Raw genomic sequence first — 14,945 nt, 5'->3', positions numbered from 1 at the left:
TTGGTGGAACGACCCGGTTACCATCCTACACTATAGGCACTCTATTGGTGGAACGACCGGTTACCATCCTACACTATAGGCACTCTATTGGTGGAACGACCAGGTTACCATCCTACACTATAGGCACTCTATTGGTGGAACGACCAGGTTACCATCTTACACTATAGGCACTCTATTGGTGGAACGACCAGGTTACCATCTTACACTATAGGCACTCTATTGGTGGAACGACCAGGTTACTATCCTACACTATAGGCACTCTATTGGTGGAACGACCAGGTTACTATCCTACACTATAGGCACTCTATTGGTGGAACGACCAGGTTACCATCCTACACTATAGGCACTCTATTGGTGGAACGACCAGGTTACCATCCTACACTATAGGCACTCTATTGGTGGAACGACCCGGTTAACATCCTACACTATAGGCACTCTATTGGTGGAACGACCAGGTTACCATCCTACACTATAGGCACTCTATTGGTGGAACGACCAGGTTACCATCTTACACTATAGGCACTCTATTGGTGGAACGACCAGGTTACCATCTTACACTATAGGCACTCTATTGGTAGAACGACCAGGTTACTATCCTACACTATAGGCACTCTATTGGTGGAACGACCCGGTTACCATCCTATACCCCCTACGGTCAGTAACTATAGCCAGAGGAACATTTTTGAAAGGGCTGTATTTGAATTACCATGTATTGAGTCCTGTTGTGTTCTTCAACTATGGTGTTATATTGCCACTTAGTGGCAATCATAACTAAATCCCAACCAGCGAAAATACTGTCTATGGAGTGGTTCATAAGTGGTCATTCCAGTCAATGTGCCTGTGTGTTTGTGGTGGTTTTTAACCCTATGTTAGTTGGCAAGAAGCAGACAAGTGAGTCTAGAAGGGATCTGAGCATGCCAGTGTGTGTCTGTCATTGTGCCAGCCTGCCAATCCAACTGTGAGTGTATTGTGTTTTTGTGCGTATGTACAGTGCATTCATAAAGTATTAAGACCCTTTGACTTTTTCACATTTTGTTACATTACAGCCTTATTCTAAAATGGGTTACATTGTTTTCCCCCCTCATCAATCTACACACAATACCCCATAATGACAAAGAAAAAACACTTTTTTAGGCATTTTTGCAAATGTATTAAAAATAAAAAACTGAAATATCACATTTACATATATCCAGTACTTTGTTGAAGCACATTTGGCAGTGATTACAGCCTCGAGTCATCTTGGGTATGACACTACAAGCTTGACACGCCTGTATTTGGGAAGTTTCTCCCATTCTTCTCAGCAGATCCTCTCAAGCTCTGTCAGGTTGGATGGGGAGGGTCGCTGCACAGCTATTTTCTGGTCGCTACAGAGATGCTAGATCAGCTTAAAGTCCTGGCTCTGGCTGGGCCACTCAGGGACATTCAGAGACTTGTCCCGAAGCCACTCCTGCATTGTCTTGGCTGTGTACTTAGGGTCATTGTTCTGTTGGAAGGTGAACCTTTGTCCCAGTCTGGAGCAGGTTTTAATCAAGGATCTATCTGTACTTTACTCCATTCATCTTTCCCTTGATCCTGACTAGTCTCCCAGTCCCTGCTGCTGAAACACATCCGCACAGCATGATGCTGCCACCACCATGCTTCACCGTAAGGATGGTATTGGCCAGGTGATGAGCGGTGCCTGGTTTCCTCCAGACGTGACACTTGGTATTCAGGGCAAAGAGTTCAATCTTGGTTTCATCAGACCAGAGAATCTTGTTTCTCATGGTCTGAGAGTCCTTTAGGTGTATTTTGGCAAACTTCAAGTGGGCTGTCATGTGCCTTTTAACTTAATTGTGTATAGATTGATGAGGAACATTTTTTATTTAATCAATTTTAGAATAAGGCTGCAACGTAACAACATGTGGAAGAAGTTGAAGTCTGAAGACTTTCCGTGTGCACTGTATAATGTGTGTGTGTCTGTGTGTGTGTGTGTGTGTGTGTGTGTGTGTGCGTCTGTGTGTGTGTGCGTGTGTGTGTGTGTGTGTGCTTTGTGTGTGTCTGTGTTTGTGTGTGTGTGTGCCTGTGTGTGTGTGTGTGTGTGTGTGTGTGTGTGTGTGTGTGTGTGTGTGTGTGTGTGTGTGTGTGTGTGTGTGTGTGTGTGTGTGTGTCTGTGTGTGTGTGTGTGTGTGTGTGTGTGTGTGTGTGTGTGTGTGTGTGTGTGTGTGTGTGTGCGTGCGTCTGTGTGTGCGTGTGTGCGTGTGTGCGTGTGTGTGTGTGGGTGTTTCCTACCTTAGTCTGTGTGTGTGTGTGTGTGTGTGTGTGTGTGTGTGTGTGTGTGTGTGTGTGTGTGTGTGTGTGTGTGTGTGTGTGTGTGTGTGTGTGTGTGTGTGTGTGTGTCAGCAGAAGAGCTGGGTCAGGTAGGGGTGTTTCCTACCTTAGTCTGGAAGCAGCAGAAGAGCTGGGTCAGGTAGGGGTGTTTCCTAGCCAGGGCCAATATGCGTTTCTCTGTCAGGGTACAGTCCACATCATCATCCTGCAGGATCACGTCTTTCTTCAACACCTTCACAGCATACACCTCATCTGTCCCTTTCAGCTCAGCCAGCATCACCTACAGGGAAGAACCGCAGAGGTTAACATACCCATGCACACGGAAGCACATAAACGCAGGCACATACATACAGACACACACACACACACACTACTACTGTAACAACACTCAGGCCACTGACTAATTTTCTGCACTTGATTAAATTGAGAGGACAGACAGACTGACAGTAAGAAAGACAGTAAGAAAGACAGACAGACAGACAGACAGACAGACAGACAGACAGACAGACAGACAGACAGACAGACAGACAGAGACAGACAAAGTCAGAAGGACAGACAGTCAGAGAGTCAGACAGACAGACAGAGACAGACAGACAGACAGACAGACAGACAGACAGACAGACAGACAGACAGACAGACAGACAGACAGACAGACAGACAAAGTCAGAAGGACAGACAGTCAGACAGACAGACAGACAGACAGAGTCAGAAGGACAGACAGTCAGAGAGTCAGACAGACAATAGACAACAGACAGACAGACAGACAGACAGACAGACAGACAGACAGACAGACAGACAGACAGACAGACAGACAGACAGACAGACAGACAGACAGACAGACAGACAGACAGACAAAGTCAGAAGGACAGACAGTCAGAGAGTCAGATAGTACTGTACCTTTCCGAAGCTGCCTTTGCCCAGGACCTTGATGAAGAGGAAGTTCTGCAGCGTCATCCTCTTGGTCTGGACAGTCTTGAGCTCTCCATTCTCCCGGGCCTCGCCCCCCTCTGAGCCCACCGCCACCCTGCTGGAAGAAGAGGATGAGGCCGACTTGTGTTCCTGTCCACGTTGGTCAAACGACAGCGCCTTGCGTATGTTCTCCAACTCTTTCAGGTCTGGGAGAGAAACCAGAGAGGTACAGGAGTGATAAAAGTGTGTTCCTCTGTGTATGGGCAGGGGTGGAAGTGAACAACAAATCACTCCCTGGAACCCTCCAATGCAGAATCCATGAATTCAATGTGAAAATGATTTTACTCCCTGAACCTGGGTATCGGTGTGATGTCTGAAGTAAGTGGTCAGTATGTCCATTGTCCTAAATGTGTGTGTGTACCTTGGTCACATGGGGAGGTGGGGGCTGATTTGGATCGGTCCTCCTCTGCCTGGGGGGTACATGGTAACGGCTGCTGGGGTTCTTGGGTTATCTATGGAGAGCAACATCATCATCACCATCATCATCATCATCATCATCATCATCATCTCACCATCATGATCACCCTCCAATCCTTCTCTAACAAATTTCTACCACAGGGGCGTGAAACAACTCTACCACATCTAGATGTTGGACTAATGGCACTTCAATCGTATCAATCGAACCAGAATAATTCTAATCAGAATAATTCTAACCAGTATAATTCTATCCAATATAATTCTATCCAGTATAATTCTATCCATAATCATTCTATCCAATATAATTCTATCCAGTATAATTCTATCCAGTATAATTCTATCCATAATCATTCTATCCAATATAATTCTATCCAGTATAATTCTATCCAGTATAATTCTATCCATAATAATTATATCCATAATGATTCTATCCAGTATAATTCTATCCAGTATAATTCTATCCATAATCATTCTATCCAGTAAAATTATATCCATAATCATTCTATCCAGTAAAATTATATCCATAATCATTCTATCCAGTATAATTCTATCCATAATCATTCTATCCAGTAAAATTATATCCATAATCATTCTATCCAGTATAATTCTATCCATAATCATTCTATCCAGTATAATTATATCCATAATCATTCTATCCAGTATAATTCTATCCATAATCATTCTATCCAGTATAATTCTATCCATAATCATTCTATCCAGTATAATTCTATCCATAATCATTCTATCCAGTATAATTATATCCATAATCATTCTATCCAGTATAATTCTATCCATAATCATTCTATCCAGTAAAATTATATCCATAATCATTCTATCCAGTAAAATTCAATCCAGTATATTTCTATCCATAATCAATCTATCCAGTAAAATTCAATCCAGTATATTTCTATCCATAATCATTATATCCTGTATAATTATATCCATAAACATTCTATCCAGTATAATTATATCCATATTCATTCTATCCAGTATAATTCTATCCAGTATAATTCTATCCAGTATAATTCTATACATAATTATTCTATCCAGAATAATTATATCCATAAACATTCTATTCAGTATAATTCTATCCAGTATAATTATATCGATAAACATTCTATCCAGTATAATTATATCCATAAACATTCTATTCAGTATAATTCTATCCAGTATAATTATATCGATAAACATTCTATCCAGTATAATTATATCGATAAACATTCTATCCAGTATAATTCTATCCATAATCATTCTATCCAGTATAATTATATCCAGTATAATTACATCCATAATCTGTATATCCAGTAAAATTATATCCAGTATAATTCTATCCAGTATAATTACATCCATAATCTGTATATCCAGTAAAATTATATCCAGTATAATTCTATCCACAAACATTCCATCCAGTATAATTCTATCCTGTATAATTCTATCCATAAACATTATATCCAGTATAATTCTATCCAGTAAAATGATATCCATAATCATTCTATCCAGTATAATTCTATCCGTAATCAATCTATCCAGTAAAATTCAATCCAGTATATTTCTATCCATAATCATTATATCCTGTATATTTCTATCCATAATCATTATATCCTGTATAATTCTATCCAGTATAATTCTATCCAGTATAATTCTATACATAATAATTCTATCCAGAATAATTATATCCATAAACATTCTATTCAGTATAATTATATCCAGTGTAATTCTATCCAGTATAATTATGTCCAGTATAATTATATCCATAAACATTCTATCCAGTATAATTATATCCAGTATAATTCTATCCAGTATATTTCTATCCAGTATAATTATATCGATAAACATTCTATCCAGTATAATTATATCCAGTATAATTATATCCATAAACATTCTATCCAGTATAATTATATCCAGTATAATTCTATCCAGTATAATTCTATCCATAAAAATTCTATCCACTATAATTCTATCCAGTATAATCCTATCCAGTATAATTCTATCCAGAATAATTCTATCCAGTATAATGAATTATATCCAGTATAAATCTATCCAGTCTAATTCTATCCAGTATAATTATATCCAGTACAATTCTATCCTGATTAATTCTATCCAGTATATTTCTATCCATAATCATTATATCCTGTATATTTCTATCCATAATCATTATATCCTGTATAATTATATCCATAAACATTCTATCCAGTATAATTCTATCCAGTATAATTCTATCCATAATAATTCTATCCAGTATAATTCTATCCAGTATAATTCTATCCAGTATAATTCTATCCAGTATAATTCTATCCAGTATAATTATATCGATAAACATTCTATCCAGTATAATTCTATCCAGTATAATTATATCGATAAACATTCTATCCAGTATAATTCTATCCATTATAATTCTATCCAGTATAATTATATCCATAAACATTCTATCCAGTATAATTCTATCCAGTATAATTCTATCCAGGATAATTCTATCCAGTATCATTCTATCCAGTATAATTATATCCAGGATAATTCTATCCAGTATAATTATATCCAGTATAATTCTATCCAGTATAATTATATCCATAATCTGTATATCCAGTAAAATTATATCCAGTATAATTCTATCCACAAACATTCCATCCAGTATAATTCTATCCATAAACATTATATCCAGTATAATTATATCCAGGATAATTCTATCCAGTATAATTCTATCCATAATCATTCTATCCAGTATAATTCTATCCAGTATAATTCTATCCAGTATAATTCTATCCAGTATAATTCTATCCATAATCATTATATCCAGTATAATTCTATCCATTATCATTCTATCCAGTATAATTCTATCCATAATAATTCTATCCAGTATAATTCTATCCATAATCATTCTATCCAGAATAATTATCCAGTATAATTCTATCAGTATAATTCTATCCATAATCATTCTATTCAGTATAATTCTATCCAGTATAATTATATCCAAAATCATTCTATCCATATAATTCTATCCAGTATAATTCTATCCAGTATAAATATATCCATTATCATTCTATCAAGTATAATTCTATCCAGTATAAATCTATCCAGTATAATTCTATCCAGTAAAATTCTATCCATAATCATTCTATACTGTGTAATTTTATCCAGTATAATTATATCCAGTCTAATTATATCCAATATAATTATATCCAGTATAATTCTATCCATAATCATTATATCCAGTATAATTCTATCCATAATCATTCTATCCAGCATAACTCTATCCAGATTAATTCTATCCAGTATAATTCTATTCAGAATAATTCTATCTATAATCATTCTATCCAATATAATTATATCCTGTCTAATTCTATCCAGATTAATTATATCCAGAATAATTCTATCCAGTATAATTATATCTATAATCATTCTATCCAATATAATTCTATCCAGTATAATTCAATCTATAATTATTCTATCCAGTATAATTCTACCCAGAATAAATCTATTCAGTATAATTCTATCCATAATCATTCTATCCAGTATTTCTATCAGTATAATACTATCCATAATCATTAAATCTATCCAGTATAATTATATCCAGTATAATTATATCCAGTATAATTCTATCCATAATCATTATATTCAGTGGAATACTATCCAGTATAATTCTATACATAATCATTATATCCAGTGGAATTCTATCCAGTATAATTCCATAATCATTCTATCCAGTATAATTCTATCCAGTATAATTCTATCCAGTAATCATTCTATTCTGTCTATTCAATCCAGTATAATTCTATCAATTAATCATTCTATCCAGTATAATTTTATCTAGTATAATTCTATCCATAATCATTCTATCCAGTATAATTCTATCCATAATCATTCTATTCATTCTAATTCTATCCAGTATAATTATATCCATAATCATTATATCCAGTATAATTCTATCCATATCATTCTATCCAGTATAAATCTATCCAGTATAATTATATCCATAATCATTCTATCCTGTATAATTCATATCCATAATCATTCAATCATTATCATTCTATCCAGTATAATTCTATCCAGTATAATTCTATCCAGTATAATTCTATACATAATCATTCTGTCCAGAATAATTATATCCATAAACATACTATCCAGTATAATTCTATCCAGTATAATTCTATCCAGTATAATTCTATCCAGTATAATTATATCCATAAACATTCTATCCACTATAATTCTATCCATTATAATTCTATCCAGTCTAATTATATCCAATATAATTCTATCCAGTATAATTCTATCCATAATTATTCTATCCGGCATAACTCGATCCAGAACAAATATACTCAGTATAATTCTATCCAGTATAATTCTATCTATAATCATTCTATCCAGTATAATTATATCCATAATCATTCTATCCAGTATAATTCTATCCATAATCATTCTATCCAGTATAATTCTATCCAGTATAATTATATCCATGATCATTCTATCCAGTATAATTATATCAAGTATAATTCTATCCATAATCATTCTATCCAGTATAATTATATCAAGTATAATTCTATCCATAATCATTCTATACAGTATACTTCTATCTGGAATCATTCTATCCAGTATAATTATATCAAGTATAATTCTATCCATAATCATTCTATCCAGGATAAATCTATCCAGTCTAATTATATCCAGTAAAATTCTATCCAGTATAATTCTATCCATTATAATTCTATCCAGTATAATTCTATCCATAAACATTCTATCCAGTATAATTCTATCCAGTATAATTCTATCCATAATCATTCTATCCAGTATAATTCTATCTGTAATCATTCTGTCCAGTATAATTCTATCCAGTATAATACTATCCATGATCATTCTATCCAGTATAATTATATCAAGTATAATTCTATCCATAATCATTCTATCCAGTATAATTATATCCAGTATAATTCTATCCATAATCATTCTATACAGTATACTTCTATCCGGAATCATTCTATCCAGTATAATTATATCCAGTATAATTATATCCATAAACATTCTATCCAGTATAATTCTATCCATAATCAATTCATTCAATTCTATCCAGTATAATTATATCCATAAACATTCTATCCAGTATAATTCTATCCAGTAAATTATATCTAAACCATCCAGTATAATTATATCCAGTATAATTATATCCATAATCTATCCAGTATAATTCTATCCATAATCATTATAATTCCAGTATAATTCTATCCAGTATAATTATATCCATAATCATTCTATCCAGTATAATTCCATAATCATTCTATCCAGTATAATTATATCCATATAATTATCATTCTATCCAGTATAATTATATCCAGTATAATTCTATCCAGTATAATTCTATCCAGTATAATTCTATCCAGTATAATTCTATCCATAATAATTCTATCCAGTATAATTCTATCCAGTATAATTATATCCATAATCATTCTATAATTCTATCCATAATCATTATAATTCTATCCAGTATAATTCTATCCATAATCATTGTATTCTAATATCTATCCAGTATAATTCTATCCATATCATTCTATCCAGTATAATTCTATCCATAAATTCTATCCAGTATAATTATATCCAGTATAATTCTATCCAGTCAATATATCCAGTATAATTCTATCCAGTATAATTCTATCCATATCAATTCTATCCAGTAAATAATATATTCTATCCAGTAATTATATCCAGTATAATTCTATCCAGTATAATTCTATCCATAATCATTATATCAGTATAATTCTATCCAGTATAATTATATCCATAATCATTCTATCCAGTATAATTCTATCCAGTATAATTCTATCCATAATCATTCTATCCAGTATAATTCTATCCATAAACATTCATATATATTCTATCCAGTATAATTCTATCCAGTATAATTCTATCCAGTATAATTCTATCCAGTATAATTCTATCCAGTATAATTCTATCCAGTATATCCATAATCTATCCAGTAACATTCTATCCAGTATAATTCTATCCAGTATAATTCTATCCATATAATTCTATCCAGTATAATTCTATCCATAATAATTCTATCCATATAATTCTATTATATCCAGTATAATTCTATCCATAATCATTCTATCCAGTATAATTCTATCCATAATATTCTATCCAGTATAATTCTATCCATAATCAAAATTCTATCCAGTATAATTCTATCCAGTAAATTTATATCCATAATCATTCTATCCAGTATAATTCTATCCATAATCATTCTATCATTATATCCAGTATATTTATCCATAATCATTCTATCCAGTATAATTCTATCCATAAACATATCTATCCAGTATAATTCTATCCATAATATTCTATCCAGTATAATTCTATCCAGTAATAATTCTATCCAGTATAATTCTATCCAGTATAATTATATCCATAATATTCTATCCAGTATAATTCTATCCATAATCATTCTATCCAGTATAATTCTATCCAGTATAATTATATCCATAATATTCTATCCAGTATAATTATATCCATAATCATTCTATCCAGTATAATTCTATCCAGTATCCATAAACATTCTATCCAGTATAATTCTATCCAGTAAATTCTATCCAGTCATTCCATAAACATCTATAATTTATCCAGTATAATTCTATCCATAAACATTATATCATATAATTCTATCCAGTATAATTCTATCCACAAACATTCCATCCAGTATAATTCTATCCATAAACATTATATCCAGTATAATTCTATCCAGTATAATTCTATCCAGTATAATTCTATCCAGTATCATTCTATCCAGTATAATTATATCCATAATCATTCTATCCAGTATAATTCTATCCAGTATAATTCTATCCATAATCATTCTATCCAGTATAATTCTATCCAGTATAATTCTATCCATAATCATTCTATCCAGTATAATTCTATCCATAATCATTCTATCCAGTATAATTATATCCATAAACATTCTATCCAGTATAATTCTATCCAGTATAATTCTATCCATATAATTCTATCCAGTATAATTCTATCCAGTATAATTCTATCCATAATAATTCTATCCAGTATAATTCTATCCAGTATAATTCTATCCATAATCATTCTATCCAGTATAATTCTATCCAGTATAATTCTATCCATAATCATTCTATTCATTCTAATTATATCCAGCATAAGTATATCCATAATCATTCTATCCAGTATAATTCTATCCAGTATAATTCTATCCATAATCATTCTATCCAGTATAATTCTATCCAGTATAATTCTATCCATAATCATTCTATCCAGTATAATTCTATCCATAGTCATTCTATCCAGTATAATTCTATCCATAATCATTCTATTCATTCTAATTATATCCAGTATAAGTATATCCATAATCATTCTATCCAGTATAATTCTATCCATAATCATTCTATCCATATCATTCTATCCATTATAATTCTATCCAGTATAATTCTATCCATAATCATTCTATCCAGTATAATTCTATCCAGTATAATTCTATCCAGTATAATTCTATCCATAATAATTCTATCCAGTATAATTCTATCCATAAACATTCTATCCAGTATAATTCTATCCAGTATAATTCTATCCAGTATAATTCTATCCAGTATAATTATATCGATAAACATTCTATCCAGTATAATTCTATCCAGCATAATTATATCCATAATCATTCTATCCAGTATAATTCTATCCATTATCATTCTATCCATATAATTCTATCCAGTATCATTATATCCAGTATAATTAATATCCATATAATTCTATCCAGTATAATTACATCCATAATCATTCTATCCAGTATAATTCTATCCACAATCATTCTATCCATTATAATTATATCCAGTATAATTCTATCCATAATCATTCTATCCAGTATAATTCTATCCATAATCATTATATCCAGTATAATTCTATCCATAATCATATTATTCAGTATAATTATATATAATTCTATCATTATATCCAGTATAATTCTATAATAATTCTATCCATTATAATTCTATCCAGTATAATTCTATCAGTATAATTCTATCCAGTAATAATTCTATCCAGTATAATTCTATCATATAATTCTATCCATATCATTCTATCCAGTATAAATCTATCCAGTATAATTCTATCCAGTCTAATATAAATCTATCAGTATAATTCTATCCAGTAATAATTCTATCCATCCAGTATAATTCTATCCAGTAATAATAATATCCAGTATAATTCTATCCAGTATAATTCTATCCATAATCATTCTATACTGTCTAATTCAATCCAGTATAATTATATCAGTAATTATTCTATCCAGTATAATTATATCCAGTATAATTCTATCCATAATCATTCTATCCAGTATAATTCTCCATAATCATTCTATCCATAATTCTATCCAGTATAATTATTAATTCTTCTGTCTATTCCAGTATAATTCTATCTATAATCATTCTATCCAATATAATTATATCCTGTCTAATTCTATCCAGATTAATTATATCCAGAATAATTCTATCCAGTATAATTATATCTATAATCATTCTATCCAATATAATTCTATCCAGTATAATTCAATCTATAATTATTCTATCCAGTATAATTCTACCCAGAATAAATCTATTCAGTATAATTCTATCCATAATCATTCTATCCAGTCTATTTCTATCCAGTATAATACTATCCATAATCATTAAATCCGGTATAATTATATCCTGTATAATTATATCCAGTATAATTCTATCCATAATCATTATATTCAGTGGAATACTATCCAGTATAATTCTATACATAATCATTATATCCAGTGGAATTCTATCCAGTATAATTCTATACATAATCATTTTGTGCTGTATAATTCTATCCAGTCTAATTTGATCCATAATCATTCTATTCTGTCTAATTCAATCCAGTATAATTCTAGCAATTAATCATTCTATCAGTATAATTTTATCTAGCATAATTCTATCCATAATCATTCTATCCAAGTATAATTCTATCCACAATCATTCTATTCATTCTAATTCTATCCAGTATAATTCTATCCATAATCATTATATCCAGTATAATTCTATCCATAGTCATTCTATCCAGTATAAATCTATCCAGTATAATTATATCCATAATCATTCTAACCTGTATAATTCAATCCATAATCATTCAATCTATTATCATTCCATCCAGTATAATTCTATCCAATATAATTCTATCCAGTATAATTCTATTCATAATCATTATATCCAGTATAATTCTATCCATAATCATTATATCCAGTATATTTCTATCCATAAGCAGTCTGTCCTGTATAATTCTATCCAGTATAATTATATCCATAGTCATTCTATCCAGTATAATTCTATCCAGTATAATTCTATGCAATATAATTCTATCCAGTATAATTCTATCCATTATAATTCTATCCAGTATAATTATATCCATAGTCATTCTATCCAGTATAATTCTATCCACAATCATTCTATTCATTCTAATTCTATCCAGTATAATTCTATCCATAATCATTCTATCCAGTATAATTCTATCCATTATCATTCTATCAAGTATAATTCTATCCAAAGTCATTCTAGCCAGTATAAATCTATCCAGTATAATTAAATCCAGTCTAATAATATCCAGGATAATTCTATCCAGTATAATTCTATCCATAATCATTATATCCAGTCGAATACTATCCAGTATAATTCTATCCATAATCATTCTATTCTGTCTAATTCAATCCAGTATAATTCTATCAATAATTATTCTATCCAGTATAATTTTATCCAGCATAATTCTATCCATAATCATTCTAACCTGTATAATTCAATCCATAATCATTATATCCAGTATAATTCGATCCATAAGCAGTTTATCCTGTATAATTATATCCAGTATAATTACATCCATAGTCAATATATCCAGTATAATTCTATCCACAATCATTCTATTCATTCTAATTATATCCAGTATAAGTATATCCATAATCATTATATCCAGTATAATTCTATCCATTATCATTCTATCCTGTATAATTCTATCCATAAGCAGTTTATTCAGTATAATTATATCCAGTATAAGTATATCCATAATCATTATATCCAGTATAATTATATCCATTATCATTCTATCCTGTATAATTATATCCATAATCATTCTATCCAGTATAATTCTATCCACAATCATTCTATTCATTCTAATTATATCCAGTATAATTATATCCATAAACATTATATCCAGTATAATTCTATCAAGTATAATTATATCCACAATCATTCTATCCATTATAATTATATCCAGCATAAGTATATCCATAATCATTCTACCCAGTATAATTCTATCCATTATCATTCTATCAAGTATAATTATATCCAGTATAATTATATCCATAAACATTATATCCAGTATAATTCTATCCAGTATAATTACATCCATAATCATTATATCCAGTATAATTATATCCACAATCATTCTATCCATTATAATTATATCCAGTATAAGTATATCCATAATCATTATATCCAGTATAATTCTATCCATTATCATTCTATCCTGTATAATTCTATCCATAAGCAGATTATTCTGTATAATTATATCCAGTATAATTACATCCATAGTCATTATATCCAGTATAATTCTATCCACAATCATTCTATTCATTCTAATTCTATCCAGTATAATTCTATCCATAATCATTATATCCAGTATAATTCTATCTATTATCATTCTATCAAGTATAATTCTCTCCAAAGTCATTCTAGCCAGTATAAATCTATCCAGTATAATTCAATCCAGTCTAATAATATCCAGGATAAATCTATCCAGTATAATTCTATCCAGTCTAATAATATCCAGGATAAATCTATCCAGTATAATTCTATCCAGTCTAATAATATCCAGTCGAATTCTATCCAGTATAATTCTATCCATAATCATTATATTCTGTCTAATTCAATCCAGTATAATTCTATCAATAATTATTCTATCCAGTATAATTTTATCCAGCATAATTTTATCCAAAATCATTCTATACTGTATAATTCTATCCAGTATAATTCTATCCATAATCATTATATTCTGTCTAATTCTATCCAGTATAATTCTATCAATAATTATTCTATCCAGTATAATTTTATCCAGCATAATTTTATCCAAAATCATTCTATACTGTATAATTCTATCAAGTATAATTATATCCATAATCATTCTAACCTGTATAATTCAATCCATAATCATTCAATCTATTATCATTCTATCCAGTATAATTCTATCCAATATAATTCAAT

At 30.6% G+C, this 14,945-nt stretch overlaps 1 protein-coding gene across 2 annotated transcripts in view; it reads right to left on the bottom strand.

Moving 5' to 3' along the window:
- LOC112261469 (protein kinase C epsilon type-like) overlaps nt 1-14,945 on the bottom strand; it is a 201,654-nt gene that overhangs the window by 51,295 nt on the left and 135,414 nt on the right. For both annotated transcript variants that reach the window (XM_042327327.1, XM_042327329.1), the window contains exons 8-10: nt 3,638-3,728; nt 3,205-3,422; nt 2,414-2,587 (exon numbers count right to left, since the gene is read on the bottom strand). In XM_042327327.1, coding sequence (XP_042183261.1) covers nt 2,414-2,587; nt 3,205-3,422; nt 3,638-3,728 — 483 coding nt within the window. The remainder of the gene's footprint in view (nt 1-2,413; nt 2,588-3,204; nt 3,423-3,637; nt 3,729-14,945) is intronic.

Source organism: Oncorhynchus tshawytscha, linkage group LG01 (genome assembly GCF_018296145.1).
Source record: "Oncorhynchus tshawytscha isolate Ot180627B linkage group LG01, Otsh_v2.0, whole genome shotgun sequence".
NCBI classification, from domain to species: Eukaryota; Metazoa; Chordata; class Actinopteri; order Salmoniformes; family Salmonidae; genus Oncorhynchus; species Oncorhynchus tshawytscha.
This window is presented reverse-complemented; position numbering and strand designations above follow the sequence as displayed.